This window comes from Pleurodeles waltl, chromosome 4_2 (genome assembly GCF_031143425.1).
Source record: "Pleurodeles waltl isolate 20211129_DDA chromosome 4_2, aPleWal1.hap1.20221129, whole genome shotgun sequence".
Taxonomy (NCBI): domain Eukaryota; kingdom Metazoa; phylum Chordata; class Amphibia; order Caudata; family Salamandridae; genus Pleurodeles; species Pleurodeles waltl.
Window position 1 is genome coordinate 409,612,410 of NC_090443.1, and position 18,835 is coordinate 409,631,244.

The window sequence follows — 18,835 nt, forward strand, 5'->3', positions numbered from 1 at the left end:
CTTTTTTCTATCACATAGGAAATTAGTTGGCCTGTCACCACCATTTTATATGCCTCCAAGGGCACAACCCCCAGAGGTCACCAGTCCTCACTTTAATTGAAATATGATTGTCACGTCCTGGAAAAGTGTCCGCGTGACCCAGTCTGTCAGCTCCCATGAGTCTAATCTTCACCCCAGGCTAGAATGGGGAACTGGCTACCATAGACATATAACCAGGGGAGAGTGGTCTGAAGTACCTTTCAAGCAAGTAGTCTATATTCCAATACATGCCACACTGAGTCTCTGGCACCAGAAAATAGTCTAGTCTTGAGGGGCATTGGTATGCGTTTGATGTGTAGGAGCAATGGCAGGTCTCCAGGCGGACGGCTGGCCCACCATAGATCCACCAGCCCCAGTTCTTCTGTGAAGTACTTCAGCTGGGTATTCTCTCTGGGCCTCCCCCTTTTATATATTCTATCCACCTCCCCTTGCAGCATTAGACTGGTATCGCCCCGCAGAAGCAGATCAGGAATGTCGGCTATCCAGGCCCCCGTTTTACCCAACCCTGCCTCATGGAGGGAGGAACCATGATGCTACAACAAACTCCTCTGTGTTACATGTGCCCTTCACTGCCGCCCAGCATCCCTGTGAATCTAACCATGTATTTGTCGCCTGCAGTGTTGTGTACTTGCCTCTACCTAAAAACCCACAGCTGTTGACTATCAAATGGGTTTCCTGTAATAGTATTAAGTCAGGGAAGTGACGCGCTAGGCACCTCATCACCACCCCTCACTTCAGTTTATTACCCAGGCAGCTTACATTCCATGACAGGAGCCGAAGAGATGTGTCCCTCCCACCATGCGGTGTGTTCCTAACTGTTCCATATATGGGCACCTTCTGGAATATTCCCATCAACCCACTCATGCCATTTAGGCAGTATCTGAACAAACCAGTTGCAGCAACATGAACCCCTCTCCCCCACTCTAGCACCTCATGCAGTGAGTTCACAACTACCTACCCCGCATGCTCAATGTTTGTCACCCACCTGTGAGTACACTATATATTACCAACCTTAGTAAAGAAGAGTCAGAGTATGTTACAGACAGGGATTGTGCCTGTAGGCGTAGTCTCCAGAGCTGGCCACCCACTTAGACTAATTATCTCACACACACCTCCCCCACCACATACATTGGTTTGGCCATCTGCCTAGATCAGACTGTATTCATCATATTAAGTCCTCTGCCCTCATTGGAGTGGTCACTGGTAAATTGGCATCTTCCACTTCCTCCCCTCGAGGTGATGGCGGATTTTTCAGAGAATCTTTCAAGGACTGTCCATTTATTCTTAGAAGACCATGGGCATCCCTGTTGCACATCCTCCACAACTCTCACTGTCTAAGATTCTACCTGGTCCTTTTGTGGAAGTTGTCCTGGCGCACTGGCAAGACTAACATCTCGATTTCTGTTTCTCCAAACCTGGCAAGCCTGTACCCCAGGTCAGTCGGTGAACAATACCCACCTCCCTGCAACCCATCCCACACTGCCGCTGGAGTAGTGAAAAAAGGGAACTCCCTCCTAGCTGTGGCCCTAAGCTGGACCAGGAACAGTGAGGTATATTTCAAGTTGAGATGTTGCAACTGTTTTTTTTTTTTTTTTTTAAACAGCAAGGAACGTTTCACGCAGTCGCTGTACTCCATTGGTATAGTTTGTGAACATTCTCACCAGACCCCCTTCAATTCACCAAGGCACTTGAGACCGCACCACTTGGAGGATATTGTCCTGCTCAGATGCTGAGTAGTCATGCCACAATGAGTTGAGGAGGTACAGTGGGAGGAGCCCTGGATACCCTGTGTGTGTGTGTTCTATCATAAAGAGATTAAAACCCTACTTCCCCCCCACAAACACACTCGACACCAGCCACTGTTCTACATATAATTCAGTCCTGGGTCCTTCCACCTTCTCCGGAATCTCCATTAGACCCACAATTGTTCACTTACAGCGACGCTTCATGTCATTTAGCCATTAGAAAGTAACCCTCATGTAACAGTTTTTGAAGTTTGGCGGAGTGATCCATGACCGTGGGTTAGGACCATGCCATCAGTTTCCGCCACCTTTCCTGACAAATTCTTATGATCTTAATTTTGTGTCAAAATGCCTCCTTAGTTTCACAAACTGCTGCCAATATATTGTCTGTGTGGGTCTCCAGAACCACCTCAGACTCTTTGTGGGCTTTGCCACCTACCAGTTGACCAGTTACTCCTTTGCTGTGCAGAGGTTTGTTCCGTTTAGTGTCCACCATTGCCCATGCCCAGGAGTCCGGCAGCAACTAGCCAGCACCTGAAAAAGGCCGAGCCTTCAGAGGACTGCATCATCCCCCAGTGGGGGGCCAGACCACCGTTGCATTTCCTCAAAATTAAACAGGGATCTAACCTCCACATGTAAGAAGCAGTTGTGTTTGTTCAACCACGGCTCATCCAGGTAGCACTTAGGCCCATCCTAGAAGTATGTCATCCTAGGTCAAACAATTTCCGGAATTCAGTCAGTAGAGTCGAGTGTCTTTCTAGTACCGCAGCGTCAACCCAGGCTGCGATTTCCAAGAATCCTTCTACTCCACATAGAGGATGGCACTATTCTGAGACAAACTACTGGGTCACCCTCCCACCCCCTAGCTGGAAGGCCAGTTTACGGTGCTGTGTCACTGCAAGCCTGTTCTCTCCTGCTTGTGCCAGCCCTTGAAGAGGCACAAACCCTGCCTCCAACCATATCTGAGCCAAAGGGACTTTTGTAGAGAATCGTTTCCGACACAGGCGAGTTGAGCTTACACCATAGTTTATTAAAATAAGTTAAATTCATGAAGGAGACGTGCAGCTACGGCCGTCCATCTCGTAAACCGTTTTCTCTCCCCGTTCACGAATGCCAACGTGTCACTCACCCGGTCGTGAGTCATCTCGGCACAGGCATTCGAGAACAGAGAACGGAATCACATCACTACATATCTTCCCTCTTTATAATAAAATAAAATAGATCACAACACTAAAACTATTTACATGTATATCATAACTATAAGTAATACAACAGATCATAGCTAAAATATTGCTTCTTAAATGTAATAAATTTCACATCTTTTAGGCTTAGCAAAACTTCTACTCTTAAAGATAATAGTCTTCAAATCTTCTCGGTTTCACAATTCTCCTTCCAGGACCACTCCATTTTTCGTCAAAAACAGGGACATCTACAAGCCCATGGGAACTGTTAGATGAACATGTTGTGGGACTATTGTCAATATTAGGACTATTGAGGTCATCCTGTACTCTCCCTTCACTATCATCATCCAACCATACTTTACCCCTGTGGTCTTTCGCAATATTATTCCTTTCTTTCCGGTCCACTCTAGTATTTTTACATATTGATAATTCAGATACATGCCATACCTTGCCATCACTTAGTTTTGCGGAGTTATTGTATACAGCTTCCACTCTCAAAGGGGATGAAAATTTACTTTGACATTTTCCCACGTACTTATTGCTTTTTATTCTCACTACATCACTGACGCACAACTTAAACTCCTTGCTCTTATGAACATCATCATCAAAGTACTTTTTATAGATACCTTGAGCTTTTTCAACATTTATCCTCACTTCTTCAGGAGACCATTCCACCCTCTTAGCAGCCTTGAGCCAACCCACAATGTCCTTTGAGATGGGTATCCTTCCCCTCATGAGTTCAAAAGGACTGGCATTCGTACTAATACATGTGGTTATTCTATTTGCCCAGAGGGTTCTCCATAATTCTGTTTCCCAGATTAAATGGTCGCAATTTGACAAATGAATCATACCATTGAGTACCCTATTAAATCTTTCAACAGCACCATTACCAGGCGGATGATAAATTGAGGTGGTGTGATGCTTAATTCCATTCCTTCTTATATATTCTTGGAAAGCTAATGACGTAAATTGAGACCCATTGTCAGATACAATACATTTTGGTAAACCCTCTCTGACAAATATTTTATCCAAGAATTTAATGATGCTACTAGTGTCAGCTTTTTTTTACAATGCCCCCTTCCGGCCACTTAGAAAAGTGATCCACAGTCACAAGTAGGAAACATTGTCTGTCACCTTCACCAATTGGTCCCATGACATCAATGCTTACACTCTCCCACGCCATGTTGGGACAAGATATAGGATGTAAGGGCGGTCTTAAGGTTACTTGGGTCTTATCCGCATTCTTGCAAATCATGCAGTCCCTAACTATTCCTTCTATATCCTTATCTAATCCTGGCCACCAGTACCAATACTTTACTCTATTTTTAGTCTTACCAATGCCTAGATGACCTTCATGACAAATTTCAAGAATTTCCTTCCTCAACGTAATAGAGGTTATCACTTTCCCATTCCTGAGTAACAGACCTTCCTCCATGGACAACTTGTCCCTCACTTCCCAAAAAGGCCACAAATCTCTGTTAACCATTTTTTTTTTGGCCACCCCTTCATGATAATATTACTTAATTCCTTTAGTGTCTCATCTGAATTTTGTTTTGTTAACCATTCATTCCGTGTTATACCATGGCACACACCTTCCTCTACCATAGTCACCCACATATCTTCTGTCATCTCTTCTTCCGTATCCTTCTGCGGCAAAGGCATGCAACTTAAGAAATCTGCTATACTGTTCTTCACATCAGGCAAGTACTGTACAATATAATTGTAATCAAACAAACGCACTGACATTCTAGCCAACCTCGGAGAGGCTTTATACAGCCCCTTCGTAGTTAAAACCTTTACTAACGGTTTATGATCATATCTCAACGTGATTGTGTTTCCCCACACAAATTGTTTGAAATGTTCTAAAGCCCGTATATATACCAGTGCTTCGCGTTCAATAACTGAATACTTCTCTTCAGCTGAAGTTAACGAACGGGAAGCAAAAGCAATGGTATCTTCCTTGCCTTCTATGTTCACTTGAGTAAGGACTGCTCCAATCCCCTTAAAACTGGCATCTGTAGTGACAATACATTTGAGGTTTGGATCGAAACCCTGCAGTGGGGGTGCATTGCAAATGTCAGCCTTTAACACATCAAACGCATTCTGACACATTTCTGGCCACTCAAATCTGTTTCTACCCTTGAGCAATTGTCTTAAACTGTAATTTTTAGTAGAAATGTTTTTAACAAATTTGCAATAAAACTCTGCTAGACCTAGAAAAGCATGAACATTGTCCTTCTGTGGATTGGGTGCTTTACGTATTGCTGACAATAATTCTTCTTTTGGTTTTATACCTTCAGCAGATACTACATGTCCTAAATAGTTGACATGGTCAGATGCAAATTTGCATTTATTAAATTCTGCCGTCAAACCCTTCTCCTCTAAGACTTTAAGAACCCTTAATAAGGTACGATCATGATCCTCTCTAGATTTCCCCATTATAAGGATATCGTCTTGGAAGACCATGGTGTTGTCAATACCTGCTAGTATGGAGTTCATTAATCTTTGGAACGTGGCTGCAGCTGAAGCCAGAGCAAGCGGTACCCGTCTGAACTTATAGCAACCAAATGGTGTAGTAAAAGCTGTTAGATCTCTACAATTTGGATGCCTTTAGTACGTGACAACATTTCGTTAATGTGTGGTAAGGGGAATTGATCAATTAAAATGTTCTTGTTGAGGTCCCTTAAGTCAATGCATAATCGTAACTTTCCATTGGTTTTTTTCACCACGACCAATGGAGCCACCCACTCTGAAGACTCAATAGGCTCTATGATTTTCTCATCTTGTACTTTGTCCAATTGTAATTTAACATTTTCTTTTAAAGGAATGGGGATGTTTCTTACTTTATGTACTTGGGGCACTGCGTTTTTAAAAAAAATTGAATAAGGTGCATAAACCCCTTCAATTTTCTGATTTTTCCCGAAAATACGTTAGGGAACTTTTGTAAAACTAACTTACCAATTTCCAATTCTGTTTGCACTGTTAGTACAGGTTCAGGGTTGTTGGGATCTAATAACTATGTGTAATTTACCCTGATCAATCCAGCCTAATACAGATGGACCCATTACAGCAACGTACAATTTTCCCATTGTCTCTCTATCTTTGTATTTGAATTTCAATTCCTTGAACCATAACAGCTCAATGACTTCGCCAGTAAATGTTTTGATTGTTTTATCTGGTAAGCTTAACTCCTCCCCCCACCATATGTTTGAATTTTTCTTCCCACACATTCCGATTCACAATAGTATACGGAGACTCCAAGTCCACCACTATACATATGGTCACACTGCCCAAGGTGATCTCGCAACTTGGTTTTTTCTTCCTCTTCATATTTTCCTGCCCCAAGCTCAAAATAGAATTTTCATCCATTGCATCTACACATAAAACACACGTTTAAATCATCTTCATCAGAAGAATTAGTGTCATCCAGCTCCAACACTTTACTACTACTCCCAGTTTTCCTCTGACACACCCTTTGGAAGTGTCCAATAACACCACACCTCGAACATTTTTGTTTCTTGGCTGGACATACTCTGTCGTTTGCCAAATGATCATAACTGCTGCATCTGTAAAATTTCCTTTTGTCATCCGATTTAAATTCTTTTGCTCGAATTCCTTTTTCCCTATCCACTTCTTTTTTTAGATCTTTGGTAAAATGTTTTCCTTTCACTCTTGCTATTATAGTCTCATCACTCTTATTATCTTTTAAGACTTCTTTAGCACACCTCCTAGTCAATTCCGCTCTTTTTACAATGTCAATAACTTCTTGCAATGAGCCTCCTCCTTTAGCCCATAAATTATCTTGGATATCCGGATTAGACGTTTGCATAACAATTTGATCACGAATAAGTTCGTCATGTAATACACCAAATCTGCAGTTGATTGCTATTTTCTTTAAAGCGGAAACATAATCCTCCACAGGTTCATCTTTCCCTTGTTTCCGATGAAAAAACTTGTAACGATCGACAGCTATACTTTAGGTCTGTAGTCTTTATCCAAGGCTTCAAGTGCATTGATGTACACATCGCCTTGACCATCTTGTCTAGGTTTTTTATTAATATTTTTGAAAAATTTCAGTCCCCCAGGTCCTAAGCAATGTAGAAGGATTTTGTATTTCTTTACCACAGACAGATCCTCTTCATCATCAATGGCCGAAATATAATTTTTAAAATATTCGCTCCACTCTTCCCATTTCAATGTAGGTGTACCAGAGGCAGATATAAAAGTTTGAGGTGGCGTTAAATTCCAAGGGTTGTTTGAAGCCATACTGTTGCTGCACAGACGTGTATCTCTTTATTTTGAATATATATATATATATATATATATATATATATATATATATATATATATATTATTATTATATTTCCTGTAAAATATAAAAGTTTTCCTTATTTTTTTTTTTTTTTTATTATTTCTAAGTATTATCGGAGTTTCTCCTCACAGCGCGTAGCACATTACACAGTGCGTGTAGTTTAAATTCATCGGATTGCCCAATTAAAAATGGCGTCACGCAGATGACGTTGGGTTGCCTTAACTCAAGATGGAGGCACGCAGATGACGTCGGATTGCCCAATTCAAAATGGCGGCACACAGATGACGTTGTGGTGACGTGTGGTCAGCTCTTGGGAAATCGGCTTCCACACGATATCGTGCAATCCAAAAATGAACGGAGTTTCTCCTGACGAAAGTAACATCAAACTCACCGTCGGAAGTGACAGTGGACATCAGTCTGTTAACGGGGTCGTCAGCATAGATCCTGTGTCGTGCCAGCATCTGAATAGGTGAGGGCTCCTGCTCCAGCTCGTCGCCAATTCTGTATAGAATCGCTTCCGACACAGGCGAGTTGAGCTTACACCATAGTTTATCAAAATAAGTTCAATTCATGAAGGAGACGCGCACCTATGGCCGTCCGTCTCGTAAACCGTTTTCTCTTCCCGTTCACCATTCTCGAATGCCAACGTGTCACTCACCCGGTCGCGAGGCATCTCGGCACAGGCATTCGAGAACAGAGAACGGAATCACATCACTACAACTTTCTTCTCACTGCCGGCTCTGAGTGGTTTGCACCTCAGGCAGTATCGTTACTCTGGTGGGCGTTCTTTCACTTCAAGCGGGGCTGCCTCGCCTCATTTTTATCAAAGGCCTCAGGCCACTTTACTCCACCAACCAATGACCGTGATAGCCCCTCTACGCCATCCTGGATTCAGGCGATCATTGCAACTCCCCAGGGTCAGGCTCCACTGTCTTGGACTCGGCCGTCCGGCTCAGCACACACAGCTGCCTTGCACCACGATCATTGGGCTCTGCAGTGAACCTCAACCTCACCCCTAGCTTTCAGATTCCCTCTTGGGGAGGCTGCCTCCTGTGCAAGAGTACTTTTAGGGTCACAAGTGTCTTCTGAATCACTTAGGGAGCCCAAAGGGTCATGGGGCTATTAGGATTCTGTTGCCTGCAGGGCCTAGAGCACAGGAGCTTGCATCTATGTGTCCATCTCCATTGCTGACTTGACCACCCCCACCCCCCTTCGCAACAGTGGCGTTTCAGCTGCATTCAAAATAGGCATGTTATCCCCCAATTACGGTTTGTGATTAATGCACATTAAGATTCTGCATCAAATTATGTAATTGTGTAATTACCCTACACAAGATAGGATTACAAGGCAACGTTATCCATTTAAAATGCAGTGTCCTATTATAGTGGCCTTTTGGACACTGGTGTTCTGAGCAGTGGCCAAGGTGACTGGCTCTCGCATCCTCCTGGGCTGTGTAAAGGATGTCTCTGCTGGAGTGTGGAAATTCACTGCAATCTTACTCCTGCTGGCTGAATGCAGAGTGGCTATGAAAATGTGAGTTACAAACCACAAAGCCAATGGTAATCAACGGGCGGAACCGAATGCATTCCTAGGTCAACTTCCTGAAAGTCCCAAAGGTGTCTTTAGCAAGCCAGACAGCTGTGCTGTCTGGTAGGCTGCAACCTAAAAATCACTCACGATACCAGCAAAGATACCGGTATTCCACATAATGAGTGTAATTTGGGGGGAAATTACATATATTACATGAAATAAATATCTGATTCTATCCCCCTAATTCCATATACAACTGTGCAAATGTCATTCCAGGACAAGCATGAGAGAAAGGTTAAGAGCAGAATGTCCTGCAGAATGTCTCTGCTGACATGAGACTATTTAATTGCTAGCATATGGCTTTTTGTTTATGCAGAGCTTGCTGTCTTGATGCCTTAGTCTGTCAAAAAGAAACAATGCAATTCCCTGAACACTACACAGGATCATTTTTTTTTATCGCTGTCATGGTAAAAAAAACTTGATATGTATGGGTTATTTGTTTAGAAAGTGAAGACGTCAGCACACAGACACTTTCTTAAAGATACAGGGGAAATAGTGTTCTTTCATATAAAGTATCTTCCATGCAATATTTTCTTGTGCATGCATTCCCAGTTCCCCACCTACAATGCAAACTTAATTTAATGTTCTTCAAGGTTACAGTTACACTCTGCTAATGGATTCTGTCTAGCAAATGGAATTTACTCCCAGTTTCTATATTGTTAAAGGTCAAAATGTTATCTTCATTGTGAGGATTTCATTCTAGGACAGCTATGGATAACACAAAGTGAATCAACTTGCATCAAACTCTTTGTCAATGCTGTCTATTTCGATCTCGACAGGATAAAAATTAAAGGTGCTTCATCAAAGTATTCTAAGGAGCATCCGACCTACTTTTCCACACAGAGAAATTCTGTCGCAATTTTCCAGCCACATTGCACGACTGCATTGTATTGCAGGCCAGTTTTATAGTATGAAAGTGATTAACTGGCAATGACCCATCAAGCAAAAATGCTAACCTGACCTAGAATCAGCACATTCACAATATGGTGAAAGAGCACCAACAACCCCTTGCACTTTACGCAGAGGTGGTATCTCCCATATTTCTTGTACATTATACCTGCACCAGAAGGGTCCAGCACCAGATGCAGAGGGTGATTCCTGGCGTGACTGACGGGAAGATCTCCCACAGACACATCTGACGTCTCACTTGTGTTCAGACCCTTCTCGTTGTCGTTCAGGATCTCCTCCATTGCTTTTTCTAACTGTTCATCCCCATTAGACATGATCTGAAAAACAGATATTAAACACCAATCATTCGTTTTCAAATTCATAAGAACACGAGTAAAGGAGAGCATCCCCAGACGTCAGTCATGGAACACAGCTTCCACAAGAAAAGTTTGGAATCTTAAATTACTGCCCACAAATAGACGGACATGAGACACTGCATCCACGGGAAAGAGCTTAGAGTTTTTAAAACGAGCAACAAATAAGGACATACACCCTCCTACTCAAAGTATTAAGCACCCAAGTAACATGTGTCCTGCGATCCGCTGCTGCCCCTTCGTTCCCTCATCCTTGCTAGACTTCAGACCTTACTAACGGTGTAATCACAAGACTGGTGGAGAATCTCTCTTAAGTACAATACCCACACATGAAAAATGAGTAACTGAATTGTAGGGGGCAGTAGGCTATTTTTAAAGGGAACGTTACTCCTTTACAAAAAGGGTTTCAACCACCACCCAACCTCCACCTCTAACCACTATATGCTTGGCTTCCCAGGGCCATCATTTGTTTTGTTTTTTTACAGGATACGTCCCATCAGTTGCTTTCAAAGATGGTAGCGGTTCACTGCAGGAAAACAGAATTACGGTCTCTAACGTTTTGATTCTGATACCCACTTTTGAAAGATTGGAGCACTAACCACATCCTGCGTCTTGGCATACTTCCCCAAGGAAGGGAACAACACAGTTAGAGCTACACCAAAGCATAAACAGGATATTAAGAGCAGAGCCTGAAAAAAGATCCTTTAGTCTGGCGAGACATATCATCACAAACCTTTAAGGACATTAGCTATTCTAAAACAGTAAAAAAAAATGAAAGTACAGCCAGCAGATAAAATATAACACTGAAGAGACAAGGTTAGCTGCTTTTTTGTTAGGGTTGGGCTTCCTCTTTTTGACAAATTAGCCATTTAGGGAAATCTTAATCCTGTTAAACATCTTAAATCACTTTTAGAAGTATATCCGACCAAAAAAATGTATTAATATTTCAAAAGCAGTGCTACATCAGAAACTATGCAGGGCACTTTTCTAAATTATGTTGCTTCCATTTAGGGCCAGGTGGAATTTTCTGTAAACAGACATATACTTGTTTAATTCCCAATTTGTGCAGTATTTTTTCCCAAGCCGGTTATGAAATTTGACACTTTTTCATTTGCAAAAGACTGTACAGAACAGAAAATGTGTCAAGCAAACTGAGTGCCATGGTCTCAAGATATTTTTCTTTTCTAATCAGAGTCCTGATGGTGTCTTGCATGACTTTTGTACACAAGGTATACCTTTCCTAAGAACAAGCATTGGCAAAGTTAATAGGTCTCACCTATGCAAAGCTATTGGCTTTGCCAATGTGTCTTAGCCATGTTGTACACCAACATGGCGTCTGTTCAGCACAGCTAAAAGTTAGTGGTGTAGAGGAGAGCCGCGTGGAGTGTCGTAGAGTGGAACGCAAAGAGTGGAGTGGAGTGTTGTGGAGTGGCAGTGTGTGTCATCTACTGGAGTGGCATAGTTTTGAGTTGCGCAGATTTGCATAACTCAAGTAGGAAAAAAGTGGATCTGTGTAGAATAGATTGCCACAGAGTGCACAAGAGTGTTTCAGGGTACAGTGGCGTAAAGTGCAGTGGCATACAATGCAGTGCGGTAGAATCCAGTGGCATAGATTAGAGGAGTGCATAGTTGAGTGCAACAGTGCAGAGTGGAGTGGCACAGAGTGGAGTGGCGTAGAACAGAATGGCGCAGAGTAGAGTGGCAAAGACTGGAGTGGCACAGAGAGCAGTGGTGTAGAGTAGTGCAGAGGGGAGTGGCATAGAGCTGAGTGATGCCGAGGGCAGTGGCACAGACTAAAGTTGAGTGGCATAGAGTGCAGTGGTGTGGAGTGCAAAGTGGAGTTCAGTGGCAAAGAGTACAGAGTGGTGCTGAGCACAGTATAGTGCTGCAGAGTGCAGTAGCATAGAATCAATAGTGCAGAGTTGAGTGGCATAGAGTTCAGTAACGTAGAGTGCAGTGTAGCAGAGTAGGGTGTCAGAGTGCAGTGGTGTGAGTGGAGAAGAGTGGCGTAGAGAGCAATGGCACAGAGTGGCATGGAGTAGAGTGGCGTAGAGTGCACTGGCATAGAGTGCAGTGACAGAGTGCAGCTGTGTAGAGTGCATTAGCATAGAGTGTAGTGATTAAGAGTAGAGTGGCACAGAGTGCAGTGGCACAGAGTGGAGCAGAGTAAGGCGGTGCAGGGTAGTGTGCAGTTGCTTAGAGTGACAGAGGGTAATGATGTAGCATGGTGTAGAGTGCAGTGGTACAGAATAGAGTGGGTGTACAGTGGACTGGCGTAGACTGCAGGGGCATAGAGTTGAGTGTTACAGAGTAAAGTGCATTGGCATAGAGTATATAGGCACAAAGTGTTTTGGCACAGAGTGCAGTGACATGAAGTGCAGTGTTGCAGAGTGGCGTAGAGTACAGTGGCGTAAAATGGAGTTCTGCAGAGTAAAATGGTGTGGCCTAGACTGGGTTGGTGTAGAGTGTAGTGGCGTAGAGTAGCAAAGAGTGCAGTGGTGTAGAGTAAAGTGGCAAAGAGCGCAGTGTTGTAGAGTGTCGAAGAGTGCATTGGCACAGAGTAGAGTAGCACAGGGTAGTGTAGAGAGACGCAGCATGAAGTGGAATAGAGTGGAGTGGTGCAGAGTGCAGTGGCGTAGAGAGGTGTAAAGTGGAGTGGTGCAGAGTAAAGTGCTGTGGTGTTCAGTGGTGTAGAGTGGGGTGGCATAGAGTGGAGTATGCATGGTATGGTAGCACACTGCCATGACAGACAACACATTTTCAATTGAAATTATTATTACATTTGCACAGACATATAGTTTTACTAATACAACTATACAGTGAACAAATGAAAGGGTGTGGAAATAGCATCACCTAGTGTTATGATTTGTTTCCAATACACTTCAGAAATAACAAAAATGTGCTTCATCTGTATTCCTAATTCTGATATACTAAGAAATACTTACACAGTTAATTTAAATGTTGTCATGTGCGAGACAAAAACCTCTTCCCTAGCCCCAATATCCAGCAAGATTGTCACATAAATCCTCTCACTTTGAAGTCAGAGAAAGAAAAGTGAGCAAGCACCTTCGGAAAACAGCATCTGACATTTGACCTCACCCTTTGAATGCACAAGATATGTGACAAGATAAGAATAATATTTAAAGGCTTGTTTATAGAAAGGGAGTTCTTGGAAGAATACAGTAAACACAGGTTAGGCAACAGGAGGGATGAACTGAGCCTGGAGACTCTAAAGCAAATAAAGCCAGCAAATAGAAAGCCAGAAAATGTGAGTTGCAAATCACAAAGCCAATGGGAATCAACGGGCGGAATGCATTCCTAACTCAGCTTCCTGAAAGACCCCAAGATGTCTTTAGCAGCAACCTAAAAGCCACTCACAATACCAGCAAAGACATTAGTATTCCGACAAATAAGTGTAACTTGGGGGAAAATTACATATATTTCATTAAATAAAATGATGATGTCTTCCACTCCTAATTCCACACACAACTGTGCAAATGTTATTCCAAGACAAGCAGGAGAGAAAGGTTAAGAGCAGGAGGGGAAATAGGTCTGATGTGGAATGGTGCAGAACCGGAAAACAAAATGAACAAGCATTTGCAATGCAACAGGTATCGCATTTACTTGAGTTGGAGCGCTTGGCCTTATGAATGCATAATTGGACTCTTTTTGCCTTATAAATTGGTCAACCCTGCCGCATATTTTGGTCCTTTCTGCCACATAATTCCAGTGGCCCTGCATAGAACTAAAGGGCTAGTAGGTCAACTGGAATATTTTTTCAAACAAGGCCCTTAAAACACATACCACTCCCAGGTGCAAAACAAAAGTTCCAGCCATAAGAGAGCTTAAAAACACACAGAATGGTAATTTTTTTGGGGTACCACTGATCTAGTGCGGGGACCCAGAGATGATCTAGACAGAAAGAGCACGTTGTGGTGAACATTCATTCACTACCACTCAGACACAAGCCTGAGGTCTATGCTGTTTCTCAAGCCCACCTGTGTATACAGCCGGGCTGGAGAAACCTAAGTGCGCATGTGTGTTTGGTCGGGCTTGGATGGCCGGCCAAGCACACATGCGCACTTAGGGGCACTCTCCCCTCCACTTCCCTCCAGTAACCTGTGGCCCAGCACTGCCCCTCCCTGCACTATTGGCTGTGCCAGAAGCAAAAAAATAAAACAATAGAAAACTATTGTTTTATTTTTCTGCTTCTGGCTCAGTCAGTGGGACGACACTCCTTCAGCATAGCAATGGAACCGCCCCTGCCTAGAGGGTGTAATGCATTATATACTTTAAGGGCTAGCAGGCCTACTACAATGATATTACAAACAAGGCCTTTAAAACACAAACTACTCTCAGCTGTAAAACAAAAGTTCCAGCCATAAGAAAGGTTAAAAAGACACTGAATGGTGGGCGGGGTTTTGGGGTCCCCATTAACCAGGTGTGGGAACCCAGGAATTACGTAGACAGAAAGAGTGTGTTGTACTGAACGGTTTGGTGGTGGTCCCATTGTCCTGGAACCATCACAGGTTTAATTATGGGCAAAAATGTTTTGAAAAAGAATGCTTGAAAAGCATTATGGGGAGAGTTTCCCCAGATGCAGTGAATATTGTAGTATCGGCTCTCCCTCTGTGCCGGAAGAGCCACTTTAATGATCTGTGTTTTTATGTACGTAAAGGATTTACCAAATACAAGGGTTTTTGAAAGCAGAGGAGCAAAAAGGGAAGAGACAAAAGCAAAATTAACATGTCTCCGATTAGGTAACAGTGTGAACAATGTGACGAGCACTCAAAAACTGCTGATCGAGCTTGCACCGTTTGCATTCAAAGTTCATAGCTGCTATTGGGCGTGAAGGGGAGAGACAAAAGGAAAAAGTAGCTCTCCGTCCCGAAAGTATATTGGCAATCGTGCAATAATCCATGTAATAGGGTCAGTATGCAAGGCGTAACAAAAGAGCCTCAAGGTGAGACAAACGTAAAGCATTTACCAAGGACATCATGGGATTAGTGAAAGGCAAGCCCAGGAACGAATGAAAGTGATGGGCATGAGATAGGCATGTTTAATGCCCACAGAATAGATTACAACAGGTCGAAAAGCAGTGTTTGTGCGCTGTTATGCTTAAAAGTGCAAATGAGCTCTACTACACGATGCAGAAAATCAATCTTGTCACATAATATTCAATAACAATCTTCATGTAACTGAGCGTAGGCCCCATGCCTATGCCAGATGCAACACCTATGCTCCTGGGAGTTCTCCATAGCTGTTCTGTGGACCACAGTAGGTTGATGTGCAATGGTTTACGACGATCAGTTCTATAATCTGAAAAAAAACCTACATTCAAGCAGATCTTCTGGGAGACTGTTTAGCCGTGAATCTCATACTACCACCACTGCTGGGTGCCTTTTTCCATTGGGCATACTTGGTGATGTAGACGATGTAATTTGTCAAAATCAAACAAATTGGGAATTTAAGGAGGTCTAAGATATGAATATCTGAAAGCCTCTGAATTATATTAAGGAGCACATTCCCAACCCAGTTTATCCTTCTATTGTATTTTAAGATTCTCTAACTTTGAAATTTTTGGGTAGCACCTGTTAAATTTTGCAATAATTAGTATTGAATTATAGGAAAAAAACAATTAAATTTTATTTTTGACACCTGACTTTAATTATTTGAGTCTTTCAGTTAATAATATGATAGCTGTGGCATTCACCTATCATATTGCTAGGGCCGGCACAAACACTGGACACTTCTCTTTTAATTTAAATTACTATGGACGTTTAATAAACGAAAAATGTGCAGAAACAAAGGCATTTTTTCAACAACTATGACCTGTTTCATATTTCAACACCCAACCAGTGTTACAAGAACAGCCTGCTTTTCCAAGTCTTCGTACGCTGAGACTATGACTGCATTAAAAGGAGTATAAATGTCTCCCAAGGAGTAGGTTTCCGTGCCGTAAGGGACCTGTAGTGCGTCACTCTAGGATGGTTACATGTGTGTCCTCATTCTACCCTTGAAAACTTCCATTTATTCTTGGAATCAAAATATTGGACTATAAAAACGTTCACGTCTGTATATGTCGTGTACACGTCACGGGGTAGCCCTTTAATATGGCACTGTATTGCCATAAAGGGGTTATATACATATGTATGTATCACTTTATTTGTATTTTCGCTTAAAGTATAATCTTTATGGATTACTTTCATCAGTAGCCTGAGCTCTTGCACTTTCCTTCTTGGCCAACAATGGAGGTACACAAAAAATGAACAAGCCATCTAAGCGAATGTGCATTGTGTGTTGTTTTCTCTGTGTGCTCTGCCAGAAGGTGATTTAATCTGTGTGTCTTTGAGTAATTGCTTCTAATCACAGCTTGCTTCCCTGGTAGCAAGACATTTTTTAGCTCCTGCGTAAAGCCGAGCCAAGATACATAAATGGAGGATGGAGCCTGTTTTACTATTTCATCTTTCTGGCCCTTGGCCTGTTAGTCTATTTGCAGCAGTCTAACCTGTTTGTAGTCTGGGCTACCGCCGGCAGCGGCTCAGCTACAAATATGCATCATTAATGAGGGCGGTCCCAAAGATACACAAGCCAACCTGAAGTAAACAGAGGAATGCAACCATACTTGTGTCTACCCTATGACTCCATGAATCAGCACCAGGAGCATCAGCTACTCTAAAACAGACAAATGGTATCCACAGTCTGGTAGTTCTGCTGAAGCTATCCGTCCATCCATGCCCCACTACTCTCACTGAAGTGCACGGTGCATAGATGCACAGTGACAGACCTGAAAGTGCTCAGTGCTGGACTAAGGCAATGTAAGATAGACAAAGTGATGGGCGGAATGCTTGAATTAATCTCAACAACTGCTAATTACTCAGGGTCGCATCCCAGTCCATCTTTTAAGCCCACCATGCCACCTCGGTTTAGACCCAGCCATATGGAAACAAGCCTTGGTCCTTCTCCAATAGGCACAGCCTGGGCTGAGCTCCCAAGCCAGGGCCTCTTTGAACCGGAACACAAGCAACCCAAGACCGCATCGCTCTACTTGGGCCTCTTCACTCGCGTGCCGCTTGGATCCACTGGCACAGTGAGGGGTGTGAATGTGGATGCGCAGGAAGAGGGACACATAGTACATTCATCCGCTTGTCATGCTCACTGTTAAACCAGTAAGCTATCCGCTTTTTGGAAATCTGAACTTACTTTCGGCTGAAGCGTGCTTATTACATTTTGAGCATAACCTTTCATTTAATTACTTAATAGGTTCGGTGGGGTCAGTAAAGGGAGGTCTATTCAGCGCAAGAGACTAGATCATACATCTTAATGAGTTATGATCTATGCTCTTAACTCCTCTGACGTGGCCAATGCGTTATTTTTCTTTAGATTGACTGTGCAGAGACTTAGTGAAGAATATTGACTGAGGTGAGGTCTCACAAATCAGCATGTATGGGGATAAGAACACTGGTGGTGTAGAGAGGTTTGGTAACAGGTAAAATAAGAGCGCCATCTTAAGTGAGTACAGGAAAGCTGTAAAGTAGTGCTAGCTTATTCTCTTGGAGGACAATTTTGAGTTGCCCGTGTGTTGGTTTGTTCCAATGGAGGTTAAAAACTCTGAAAAAGATGTCCTTGTAGGTTCAGAGTAGCCGAGTTGTCACTAAGCCGGTAAGTTTTTTTTATAGAAATCGGTTATTCCTGCCAGGGGGTGATCAATGATATGTGTTCTAACCGTACAGAGTGTTGATTTACAAATATCTACAGGGAGAGATGGGGGGGGGTCCCTGGCTGGGAAGGACTGTACCATTGTGCAGGAGAATGCTTTGTTCCTAATTTTAGCTAACACCCTCCACATGTTTTACTAGTTCTGGTTCTACGGATTATCTCACAACCCTGGGTGGCAGTGGGAGGTCGAGAGGAAGCGTCGATGAAGGTGTGAACCATGTTTCTGTGAGGGTGCTGTTGTTCAAAATCAAGAGCTCTGTCGAGTTGGATACTACAGATTTACAGTTCATAGTAGCACCCCTGATGGGGCGTGAATAATGTGCTATTATGGTAAATATTGGGGTGAGGGTGCTAATCAAGGTACTTATACATATCTAGTTGTGGTTTCATCAGTGAATTCTTGTTCCTGTGAAGGCGGGAATGAAAACAGAATTGGTGCCAATGTTTCTGGTTTGAGGAACTACCATAGGGAGTTTCATGGAGGGGTACTAAGTTAGTTATTCCATGTCTTATGTGAGGCAGGCGGGAGTAATAAGGTGAAGACTTTATGCATATGTGAGCCTTTGTTCATCTGTGTATCAAGTGAGAGTTCGGGGTGTAGCTCGTCGTAGAGTGAGGTGCCTATGGTGAAGAGTCAGCAGTGTTCAGGCATGAGACCAGCGTGTGGTGAAACATGCTCTTCAAGCCAGAGAGACTGTGCTCTGCAAACTGGACACAGAGTCACAGACTGAGCTGATGTTTTGATGCAATACAGTAAAGCTCTGTTTTCCACTGCCAGTGGGTGGGGTAAGGTTGGGTGGGTACTAGTACAGTGAATCCATTTGTCTTCTATTCCACGGACCTCAAACTGTGTCGTGCCCCTAAGAGACTGGGACGTTGGTTAGGAGTGTCACGTGCTTTTTCAGTTCCTGAATGGACAAGCACTGGTGCAAATCTCCTTCGTCATGCTCAGCATGGACAATCTGCGATTATTTGCTTTCTCACAGTCCG

The 18,835-nt window shown here is 43.1% G+C and overlaps 1 protein-coding gene across 4 annotated transcripts in view; it reads right to left on the bottom strand.

Annotated features, from left to right (window-relative positions):
• The window catches only part of RABGAP1L (RAB GTPase activating protein 1 like), a 1,234,468-nt gene that overhangs the window by 961,799 nt on the left and 253,834 nt on the right, over positions 1-18,835 (bottom strand). For all 4 annotated transcript variants that reach the window (XM_069231590.1, XM_069231591.1, XM_069231592.1 and 1 more), the window contains one exon: positions 9,922-10,090. In XM_069231590.1, the coding sequence (XP_069087691.1) occupies positions 9,922-10,090 (169 nt within the window). The remainder of the gene's footprint in view (positions 1-9,921; positions 10,091-18,835) is intronic.